The following is a 12,063-nucleotide window of genomic DNA, read 5'->3' as shown; positions in this document are numbered from 1 at the left end:
GTGTGAGTGCCCTAGTTAATAGTGTTACAGTTTTTCATTTTATCGTTGTAAAAGACATTAGATACACCAGTGGATTCGATACCACAGCAGATTATGCTATCAGTTTCTTTTAATTAAATTTTGAGAGGAGTACCATTTTTATTGTATGATTTGGAGAAAGCGCTTGGCTAAGCAATCGATATTTGATTTGACCTACATAATGATCTGCAGGATCTGCACTTTTTGTACCAAGCACCTGCACTTTTCCGTGTACTAATTTAAGAACCTATGAAGAGCTCTGCTTGATCAGACAAAAATTCATTCTAGTCTAGCATTCTCTTCTCACCGTGGCCAACTAGATGCCCACAAGCAGAACCTAAGTGCAGCGGCACTCTCGTCACTTGTGAGTAACTGGGATTCACAGACAAGTTGCCCCTGTCAGGGATTTGGTTGAATATGCCAAAGGGAGTGGAGAGATGACGGTCTCTTTTATGACAATAAAAATGGAAGTAAATATCCCAAATCCATCCTTGGGTAGATTTTGGGAATTGTAGTTTGCTTTAAATTCACATGGCTATCCACCCTTAAATCGCATCTGCAGCTCCCCAGTACAGCTATAACCCCTCCTAGTAAAGGTATAGCCAGCAGGTAGGGAAAAACTTCGGCCACTTGTGATCGGGCTGCGTTCTCCATGGTTGCACTTGTCCTCCTTGCAGTGTATCAACCAAGCCTCTGGCCTTGAAGTTTGCTGACTTCTGTGCTTGCCTCAAGAAGTGATTTACGGGTTGTGCCAAACATTTGTATTTACTCTCTCCATCCCCCCACCCCGGCCCTTTTGCAGGTGCTGTTTGTGGCTATCAATTGCTGGTGGAACCAAGGGAAATGCAGGAAACAGAAACATTTCTTTTACTTTCCGGTTATATATTTGTACCATCGGAGGTAAGGCTTTTAAGTGCTCTTTGAAAGTCAGAACTTGTTAACTGTGGCAAGCCTTTATCAGCTGAACAAGGCTATCCACCCACCCAAACAGTGTGCCTTGTCGGATAAATTCCTCTGAGAACCAATTTTCAAACTTACATTGCTCATAGGATTCACTGGGGCGGGGCAGCAGGTTCTGCTCAGAGCAGATCTCTGTCTCCTGCTAAGCGTAGTTAGCACCCCTGACCAAATCCTGTCTGCTCCTTCTTCTTGCCTCATGAAAATCAGCTACTGAGATTCAAGGAATCTTGTTTTGCTTCATGAGTTAAAGGACATAACCTCCTGCACCTTGGTGTGAATGTTCTTGTTTGTCAGGTTTGCTGGAGGTATGGAACTGGGGTGTGTCCTTTTTCCATCAAGTCAGGAAAGTTCCCTTCTGTATATGTGTTCTAAGTTAAGGTTATACAGTCCTTTCCTTTGGTAATTCAGTTTTATGCGAAATAGAATGTGATGTTCTGCTCTGAGGCATATAATCAGGCATCCATGGTGATGGAATTGTGGTTTCTAATTCATAATCTGAAGACTTTCCAATATCTAAGCACTAATTCAAAAAGACAGTGTGCCATTAGGCCTTATGAGTACAGTGGGAAACTTGGGAAATGATACGGAGATTGTTTCTGTTGATCAGAAGACAGACTTTTGGAAGGGGAGAGCAGCAGGAAATAGGATCTATGCACAGATCCGAGTTCCTTATCACCATCAGTTCCCTATCCCTCTGCTCTTTGGCATTTATTGCCTCCAAGCATCCAGTTTGGTTAGCTAAGCTTAGAGGAGCAGTGAGCTAGAACTGCAACTGAACGGTTCTGTTTGCAAAATGGAAGCTTTGAGAGGTTATCGAGAGAGCAATTGCATGCTCAGAGATCCACGGTCTTTCTAAACGTTTTGCAATTGCCATTGCCTGCGTTGTCATGGAGGCTAAGGCTATCGCTGTCTACCAGCCAGAATGGCTGTATTCTACCTCCACGGCTGGAGGGAGACTGCCTCTGAATACCAGTTGCTGTGGAACACAAGGTCGGAGTTCCTGCTTTGAGGCTTCCCAAGGGCAACTGGCTGGCCACTGTGAGAACAGGATGCGGGACTAGACGGGACATTGGCCAGGTTTCCAGATCTGGTGAACTTGCTGCTCGGTGAGGCAGCTTGCATTGCATTTAGGTTCAAATGGTTGCCTGATTAGCTATAGTGGAAGCTGGCACAAGGACAGTGAAGGCTTCTGGATCTGATGAGACAATCAGAAGGCTGGTGACGGCTGTTTTGTCCATGCTGCTTACAATTTGCTGTTTCTCCTTCTCTCTCTCCAAAGTGCCACAATACACAGTAGAGCTGGGGGTGCCTCACTATAACTATTTGCTCCATATGCATTGTCAGTCAAAAACTGTAGCAGAATGCCCCAGAGCAGCGGGTTAGAACTCCTTGCATTTATCTTTATGTCTGCATGTGCTGAGTCACTTTGCACAAACGTTGAATAAAACCGCCATTTGAGATTAGGATGACAAAGCCACAGGGTGAGCGGAATGTGTTTTGTTCCAGTTTAAAGAGTCTTTTGAGTTGCCTTATCTGGTTTTGCCCAGCGTGTACATATTCTTGGCTGGTAACGGCCGTCTCTTTTGCCATAATCAAAGACCTAGTATGATACTATTGTGCATTATGGTTCATGTTCAGCTCCTTCCGCCTTCCCTCTCCACCTTCTAGAATCAGGGTGTGGGGAGTAGCGGTGCCACTTTTGAGAGGTAGGCAGGAATGTAGACCTAACTCTGGATTCAGCCAGATCTAGAGGCCCCCGTACTCCTGTTCAGGCAAGGCAGAGAGAACTTCTGTCCATGCCACAGTGTTGACCACCCACATTTCAGGCAGTAATTGCTGCATTTCACATTTATTGTTAAAACTTCTACCTCAGACCTTTCAGCTCTTAAATCGACTTTTGCCAGCCTGGTGCCCTTGGACTACAACTCCCATCAGCTCCAGCTGTGCTGGCTGGGGCAAACAGTAGGCCAAAACATCTGGAAGGCACCTGGTTGGCAAAGGCTTGTCTTAAATGCTCACTCTTAGCCTTGACCAGCCCTAGGTCTTTCTCTATTAGCTTAGGAATTGCAATTTTAACTTTTCAAACTTTTAACAGTATTTGGTTTCTTTTCTTTTCGATGCCAGCTTTGGGCCCATCGAATACAAAGGCCCGATGAATGCTGTTTACATTGAAAAATTTGTCCGCCGAGTGATGACTCCCCTGCTTTACATCTCATCCCGATCAAAACTTCAGCAGTTTCTCTCCAATTATGAGGTAACTTGCCTCTGCTCTTTGATCTAGCCATTGATGACTCCTGGAAGGTTTGTGTTTCTTTCAAGGATGATCTTGCTTCTGGTTACTTTCTGAGGTTACTGGAAGCCAGTATTCTCTGCCACCGTATTTTTGACATGCTGGTTCAAGTGCTTCCTGTTTGACTTGATCCCTGGGTAAAATTCTGAAGTTGATTGGCAGTGACTGCAGCAGTGTTGAGAAGTCTCATCTGCAGTATGTGTGTGTCTGCTTGTCCTAGCATGTTGTCAGAGAGGACCCATAACTTTAGATCCTTTCATTCCAAAGATATCAAATGAATTTCATCAACTGATTAAATTGGGGGGGGGGGGGGGACAATCATTTTGAAGGGGGAAAACATTATTTTCCTTGATGTTAGGTGGCTACATGTATGCCTCTTTTGCAGCATCTTCCCATCTTAAAATAAGCCTTCCCTTCTCCAAAGTGAGAGCAAAGGGGGAATGATATGGTGCCTCATACCTTCAGCTTTCATAGACAATTTCAAAATAGGTTTAAAATATAGTTACCCAGTTAACCAGGATGCATTTGGGGGGGGGGCGTCAAATCTGCCCTCAAGTCAATTAATCTAAGCGGAGTGGGGGACCTTTGGTCCTCCAGATGTTGTTGGACTACAGCTGCTGTCATTGCTGATCGGGGCCATGTTGCAGTTTGACAACACCTGGAAGCCCATGGCCACCCTTGATCTTACTACCTGGTCAATTCATAGCTACAGCTCTGATGCTGATGCTTCTTCATCTTGTCAGGTGTGGGGAGGGGTGTCGAACCTGCAGTGAGTGTGTCAAAAGGTTCTGCTTTCCTTTCTGATAGCCCCAGGGAAGCCTTTCCCTATGGGAGCACAGCCTTGTCTAAAAACATTTTTGGCCCATTAGAATTGAGGCCTGATGGGTCAGCTCCTTGGCTCTTGGCTTCCTGCGCGCTGCCTTTTCAGGGATCAGAGTGTGAACAGCCGTGCAGGCTCAGGCCTTTCTATAAGCATAGGGAGGGATAGATCCACAGTGTCCCAGAGGACAGAATGGGAAGCAGGACTAGAGATGGGGCTGCTGCATCAGAGGAAGAGCAGGGAACTACAGGCAGCTCAAGGAGTCCCTTGTTAGAGCAAACCTTCGCTCTGCTTCACAGGGCCTCAGTAGGTGCAGTAGTGTTTACTTATCTCTGTCCCTGTCTGTGATTCCGGCTTTGCCTCTTCCCCCAAAGCCTTTCCAGCGTCTGAAAAGCACAGAACTCTGTGCTGCTTCATTTGGGCATACCAGCTGAAGTTGCACACAAGCTACTAGTCCATAGACCTTTTTTAATGTCAGTTTTCAAAAATGAGCTGATTTAAGATTGATGCACCACCTACACAGATGGCCCAATATATCTGCACAGAGTTCCACATCACTTTGAAATCCAAGTCACTGTTTTCAAGTGATGATGCTGTTGGACATAAAGTTTAGAGCCACAAGGGGGAACCAGCAGGAAATATTTGAAGGCCTCTATGTTGATCTTGGATCACAGCGAGTATTAAAGCCTTTCCCAGCAGCAAATAATTGTGAACTAGTAAAGCTCATTCCTGTTGTCTTTTCATTCCCATTTTATCCCTCTGATCCTAGTCTCTAACTCGGGTTAAAAATATGTAAACATCCGATACATGTTTAAACAGACAAAACTCTCATGCACAAAATCTGGTGCCACCTTTTTGGAAAGTGGCTTCAGCATGGAATTTCCTGTCGGTTGTGGTTGTGTCACCTGGTGGTTTCTTATCACCTGAGCAGGATTTGTGTTGCTTTGAGTACCTGTACTTTGTCCTGGAGCATGTGATAATATTATTTGTTTGCCTTTGGAGCAAATTCTTCTCAACACTGTGCATATGCAACCAGCCTGCTTGGCTTGCAGTAGGAAGGGGGACTACAGGCTTTCGGTGCTGAGCGTGTGTTTTCATGAGCCGCAGAACTGCTCTGTTCTTAGAAACATTTGTGGCTTCACTTTCTGGGATGAGGTTTCTTTCCTTGCCTGTTCTGAGTGCTTTGAATCTCAACATACATGGTGGCACTGTTCTTTATCCTTTCGCAGATAGAACGTCTGCATTCTTTTTGAAATACCATTCTTAGGCTGCGTTCAAATACAATGCTAAGCCATAAGCCACATGTAGTGAGCAAGTCTTCTTCCAAGAACCTCCTGCTTTCCTCCTCCTCTCTTCCAGTAGGGAGTCAAGCCACAGAGTGGCTGGCTGAGCATTGTGTCCAAACCAGCAAACACACCACAGCTGGGAAGCCAAGAAAAAAAACCTTGGCTTCAGATTGTGGCTGTCTGGAGAGAAACAGACAACAAGTGCCAGTTCCATCACTCTAAGCCAGCTGATCCGTAGTTGTTTCTCTGCTGGAGGAAGAGAGGAACAAAACAGGAGCAGTCAAGTTGTGTGTTGTGGCATGCATCTCACCCACAGATTAAACTCTGGTTTAAGGCAGCTGGACACAGCTTCAGTTTGTAAGCCACCCTGCAAAGTGTTTTGCTTGGAAGGTGGAGTTACAAATCTATTCAGGAAATGTGATTTATGAACATGGGAAAGTATCATATACCAAGTCACACTACTGATCAGTCTAGCTCAGTGTAGTCTACAGTGACTGGCAGTGACTGTCCATCATCTCAGTTAGGTCCATTGACCAGTTCTACCTGGAAATTCCAGGACTTGAAACTGGAAGCTGTGGTATGTAGTGTTCATGCTTTCCTTCTGACCTATGGCCTTTCTCCTTGGAAGTGGTGCAATAATAATAATAATTTATTATTCGTACCCCGCCCATCTGGTTGAGTTTCCCCAGCCACTCTGGGCAGCTCCAAACAGAATATTAAAAACACAATAAAACATCAAACATTAAAAATTTCCATAAACAGGGCTGCCTTCAGATGTCTTCTAAAAGTCAGCTAGTTGCTTATTTCCTTGACATCTGATAGGAGGGTGTTCCACAGGGTGGGTGCCACTACCAAGAAGGCCCTCTTCTTGGTTCCCTGTAACCTCACTTCTCGCAGTGATTGAATCTCCAGAAGGCCCTTGGAGCTGGACCTCAGTGTCTGGGTTGAACGATGGGGGTGGAGACGCTCCTTCAGGTATACTGGACCGAGGCCGTTTAGGGCTTTAAAGGTCAGCACCAACACTTTGAATTGTGCTCGGAAACGTACCGGGAGCTAAACCCAGTGAAAGCTCAAAGGTGTGATACCATTGAGTGAAATCAAGTGGAATTTAGATATTATCTTAGAGGTGGGGGTGGGATCCAGCTGGGATGAAGTTCTGTCTGTGTGTGCCATTGTTTGTGTTGGTCAGAAACCAGTCAGGATTTCCCCACCACAATGTTTTGAATGGACTTGGAGTTTGCAGCTACTCTGGTCAGAACAACCCTCTGTGTCTCCATCTAGGAATATGTACTCAATGGGAAATATTAACAATCCTTCCAAACTACAGGACTGCATTGACAATGGAGGAGCAATGCCCAAGGATTAAATATTTACATAATTAAACCAAAGCCCATTGTGTTGTTTTTCCCTGTAATGGTAAATAAGTGCAGCGACTCTCATGTGTTCTCTTGTGTTTTTATTTCGTTTTTGCAGCCAGGAGTTTTGGGATATTTTGAGTTCAACGCTTCGCCCCAACCACCTGGTTATCTGACATTCTTCACTTCAGCTCTGCATTCATTAAATAAAGGTAAATTCATTACCCGTATAAACCACTGTTTAATGTTACATTTGATTGAATTTCACCATGCCTAATTTGTGGGTGGGAATGATGGGATGCCGTTGGTTTTCTTTCCATTGTCTGCAGAATGCATTTGACTTTATATTTAGCGCTGTTTTCAAAACAATCACCATCATCACATTTATTAATCCCATACCCAATGTTATCAGGCCGACTTTGACAGGCTGCACAGTCCTGGCCATGATAAAACTTCCTGAGCAGGAGCATGTTGAAAATATATTTTGGCTTCTTGCACACAATGGACTAAATATATCACAAGACATCTCGGTGGGGGCTCTCAGCCAGAAACGCTGACAAAATTTCCTGTCACATTTTGTTCTCTGTCGAAAGCCAGCAAGCTTCAGTTGCAAAACATGGAAGTTAAAAAGAACGGTTGCCCACGTCATTTAGGCACCTGAGGTGGAAAATCTAAATGGCGCCCCCTCCCGCTAATTAACATGGGGCAGAGTCCCCTGAGGGAAGTTCTCTTGCGAAAGCCCCTTTGAAATGGTGCAGTTGTTGCATGGCTCCTGTTCATTTCAGTCTGGGTAGTGGGGACGTTTTAAGGCCAGGGGATACTGCCGCTTGGATGATGCATGACCTGTAATAACACCAGCAACTTTACCACATGAAGCAGTAACCTTCATGGTGGAGCTGCTTCTTCTAAAATGCGCTGTAAAAGCAATGGCACTGGAGTGAGAGGAGAGAGGGAAGATTTGGGCTGGGTTTGTTCATTGTCATCTGTGCTACATGTTGGATTACTACACTCTCCGTGCGCATCAGCAGTTTCTCAAAAACGAGCCACGCAACGCACCCTGCTCTGAATATAAGAACACCAGTAGATTCCTGCGGGATCAGATCACGGACTTATCTAGTCAAGCATCCTGTTTCCCACGGTTGTTAACCCGATGCCTCTGGGAAGCCCACAAGCATGGTCTGAGCGCTGCAGCCCTCTCCTGCTCTTGATTTATTTATTTTTATTTTATTTATTGAATTTATATACCGCCCTGCATCAAAAGATCTCGGGGCGGTTCTTAAGGTGAAAATACAGGATAGAGTGTTTGAGGTTTATAGCACTGGACACACGGACACAAGCTGCAAATCTTCATCTCAAGGCTTCTCTTTCTGCAACGGGGAGAGTTTAGCAACTGATGTGGAGGAGTTGAACTGCTGTTCCAAAGGAGACGTCTTTTTGTTGTTTCCATGACAACAGAAACAGCCACCTTGCATCCTCCTGAGAAGAGGGCAGGACTGCAAAAAAATAATAATAATAAATCGGCTGGTGGCTTATTTTGGGGGCATAGCGTTCTTTATATACTCCCAATTAGCTCAGTCAGACCTTGGCAGGAATTTTTTGGTGCAGGGTAAAAGTGTACGTTGTGGTGAAACTACAAGGATGGGGGAGAACTAAAATCGGTATTGACCGTCGTTTGCCAAGCCTTCTGCATTAGATGAAACACTCTAGTAATGGAAGAACTATCTCACTAATAAAGTACGTATTGATCGCGCTGCCTGGAGTAGATTTGCCAGCTGACCATATTACTACTAATTCCACCCAGCTCTTGGCCTTTTATTCTCAACTCTCCACTTACAAACACCGTATTTTTCAGTGTATAAGACAATGTTTTTTGCTAAAAAAATTAGGCAAAAATTGGGGGTTCTCTTATACATGGATAGTGAATGCAGAGTGGGGACAGGAGATTGGTGGCAGCAGTGAACAGGAGATTGGCTGCAGTGATTGGGTGGGTGATTGGTGGCTGCGGCAAGGCCTTCTGGTGATTGGCTGTGGCTGCGGCAATTGGGTGGGTGGTTGGCGGCTGTGGCGAGGCATGTGGGCAATCAGCTGTGGTGTGGGTGGGTGGGCTGTTGGCAGCGAGTGGGCAGACAATTGGCAACTGCGGCAAGGTGTGTGATCGGCAGTGGCTGTGACGAGTGATGGGCGGGTGAGCAATTGGTGGTGGTGACCCCCCCCCCAAAAGCTAAACAACTTAATTTCTTAATTTTGGGTTAAAAAAAAATAGGGGATGTCTTATACATTGGGGGGGGGGGTCTTATACATGGAAAAATACTGTAACTGCCTTATAAGTCAAAGAATTGTGGGGCAGGAAAGTTCATGAAAACCATGGGATCTGGTGGCTTTCGGCTATTTTACTCACGCATGTTACCTGTTTGCTGCTGTGTGCATCAAAATGATCCATCGAGGAACAGGGATTGGGCTAAAGTTATCTGCTGAGTTGTGGAAAACCCAGGTCCACTGCCCTGTAATGTGTGAAATGGCCTTTCGGTTTACACCATTCCTCAAAATTCTGCTCCTTGCAGCCATGTCCTTTGGCTTTGAACGATGTAGCTGCAGGATTTCTAAGCATACGTACTAGAAAGCCAGTCCTGTGGAATTCAGTGCCTGCCCAGATGGAGACCCAGCCCGCCCCAGTCTATACCACTTTGGGGACGTTTTCAGGAGACAGCCACACATCAGTATGACTGCATTACTGGTAGTCTAGTCCTAAATGCTCTTCACTTGGAAGCAAGCCCTCCTGAATTCATTGCTTGCTCTGTGCATTCGCATCGACTGCGAAAGTCCACTCATCTTGCATATGCAAAGAAAGCAGTTTGCGCGTTGCTTTTATGCCTCGCCCTCTTTCCTGACGAAGACCAGTTGTGGGCAGGGCATGCCCTCCATGTCCAGGCACCACAAAGCATTAAAGATCCCACCATCTTGGTGCTCTTAAAACCTAAAGTTCTGCAGTGATAGTTCAGGAGTCTTACGAAAGGAAGCACTTTCCCAACCTCATCCAGATTCTGAAAGGGCCACTTGCTTTTTAAATGACAATCTGGGGCACCCAAACCTTTTGTCCTGGCACTCTGCCCTCCTACTCAGTGCTGAAATGTATGTTCTAAGTGCAGAGCAGAGGTCGCGCTTGCAACATGCCATTTCCGTCGTTTTGTATCCTGTCAACAAGTTGCTTTATCTGCGTTTGCTGTTTATCTTGGACCAAGTTCGGCTTGGTTTCTTTTGCCATTTCTTTGGCCAACAAACTAAAACCCAATGAACTCCTTTCTGCAGTCTTATTACTCCTATTATTTCTGTCCCAAGGAGGGTGAAATCAGCCTGGATACTATACATTTCCCTCCCCTCCCCCCTTACGTATTCTCCTTATTTATTTTTGTGGCAAAGAGTTGGGAGAGGAGGGCCCACTCTCTTAAGTCAGTGCTGCACAGAGATTATGTGCCAGTTTAAAAAAAATGTACAATTGATTAATTAAACCCTTGATGACTGCAAAGAAAAGGGGAGAACTGGCTTCGCTGAAAAGCACAGTGTATTTGAGAGGATGCAAAGGCACTGCCCATCTTGGAGATTTAAGTGGGGGTCCATCCATATTTTTAAAAAATATTTTATTAAAGTTTTCTTGGTTTACAAAGGTATGCGCAATGTCTCTTTTTTCAAGTTACGTTTTCCATGGGTCAGTTTCATTTGTTGAGACATTAGGGTTACATTAGGAAGAAAAATGGGGAGAAGAGGTGGAAGGGGCCATGGTGGGTGGGGGTGGGTCAGGAGGCGATATTTCTATTTTGCTTAATGTATGTGTGGGTTTTTGTGCTAGCGTCGTTTGTGCAGGTTCTTTTTGCTGTTTGCTTGTGTTCCTTTGGTGGTGAGAGAAATTGTGGTTGGCCTAGGGTGCGGTTGCTTGTTTGTGATTGGCTGTGTTGAACTTTGTTTTCGTGTGTGAGTGGGGTGGGTGTTTTTGAATCAGGTTGGGTCCATCCATTTTTACTTTTATCTCCGCAAACACAGGGTCAAGACATTTGCTCTTGAAAAGGAGAGCGTGAAAGAAGGATGCATCAGATACTGTGCCAAAAGCCATACCCCACCAACTCGTCCCTGGCGGCCGTAGCCTTGGGTTTGACTCCTGCCTTGACCTGTGTGCTAAGAGATGGAGCCCATGCCTGCAGCTCTCCAAAGCAGCTGTGCCAAATTGCCTTGAAAGAGAGAAGAGTCATTAATATAGGGTTGCAGTGCACTTAAAATAAACTCTAAATTACATATTTTGGACAAGTGAGGAACTGAATTCCTTTAATCTAAGGAACTGGCCTCGAATAACTCTGCATTTCCTAGGGCTGCATCCTGACTCAACATGCAACAGAGTTAGTGGAACACTTGCTTCCTGGGTAATCAGATTCTCCAGATAATAGCCATGATGACTGTGTTCCACTGTCTGAGGCAGTAATGCCTCTGAATATCAGTTGCTGGGAATCACAGGTGGGGAGAGGGCTCCTGTGCTCAGGTCCTGCTTTCAGGCTTACCACAGGCATCCGGTTGACCACTGTAAGAACAGGATACTAGACTAGATGGGCTCTTCTTAGATTCTTACATTGTTTAGGGGGTTTTCAACTCTGCAGGGTGAAGTAGTGAATATTCAGAACCCAATGAATGGATAACGTTCTCCATGCCTTTCCTTCGGCTGGAAGTAGCGCGTCTCCAGGGGCGGTAGTGGCTAGTATCTGTAGCATCAAGACGGACCCTTGCTCTGATCCAGCAAGGCTCTTTTGACTTTGAAAGCATCAAAGGAGCCTTTGCTCAGGCGCAAAGACCCAGGCTAGATTTCAAAACGTTTACAGCCAGCCAAGCCAGAGGCAGCCCACAAGACTGCCAGGCTGGCTTGGTGGCAGGCTGGAACCTGGGCAGATAAGACAACCTGTGGGGCCTTCTCTCAGTGGCTGGCCACAAGGGGCAGCAGAATGCCATTCGAGAGACACTTGGTTGCCCTTGAGAGATGGATTGCTGCCTCGCTGCCAATATCCTCTTTGGGGGAAACGTCCCAGGTCAGTTGGCCACGCTTGTTCCTTGGTAGCAGAGCAGATCCAAGGGCAGCTGTCTCTGCTCAGATTCCTCAGGTGTAGACTTTCCCCAAAGGGATGTCACTATCGCCCTTGAGTGTGTGTGAGATTGTGAATCCTTCCTTCCGCACCCCCCCCCCCCAGGTAATCTTCTGGAAAGCAAATAACTTCTTCGATTCCTCCTTTGTTGCCAAAACTCTCTCTGATTGCTTCATTAATTATAGAGTCCCACACTGGTTAGGGAGAGTGAAATGTG

General features: G+C 45.7%; 1 protein-coding gene across 1 annotated transcript in view; it reads left to right on the top strand.

Annotated features, from left to right (window-relative positions):
- The window catches only part of TXNDC11 (thioredoxin domain containing 11), a 38,424-nt gene that overhangs the window by 5,309 nt on the left and 21,052 nt on the right, over positions 1-12,063 (top strand). Inside the window, exons 3-5 of the mRNA XM_080980986.1 lie at positions 821-918; positions 3,103-3,232; positions 6,848-6,941. Coding sequence (XP_080837112.1) covers positions 821-918; positions 3,103-3,232; positions 6,848-6,941 — 322 coding nt within the window. The remainder of the gene's footprint in view (positions 1-820; positions 919-3,102; positions 3,233-6,847; positions 6,942-12,063) is intronic.

Source organism: Podarcis pityusensis (assembly GCF_964106645.2).
Source record: "Podarcis pityusensis genome assembly, chromosome: 14".
In the NCBI taxonomy this organism is placed as follows: domain Eukaryota; kingdom Metazoa; phylum Chordata; class Lepidosauria; order Squamata; family Lacertidae; genus Podarcis; species Podarcis pityusensis.
Note: the sequence above shows the minus strand (reverse complement) of the source record. Positions and strands in the feature narration are given on the sequence as shown.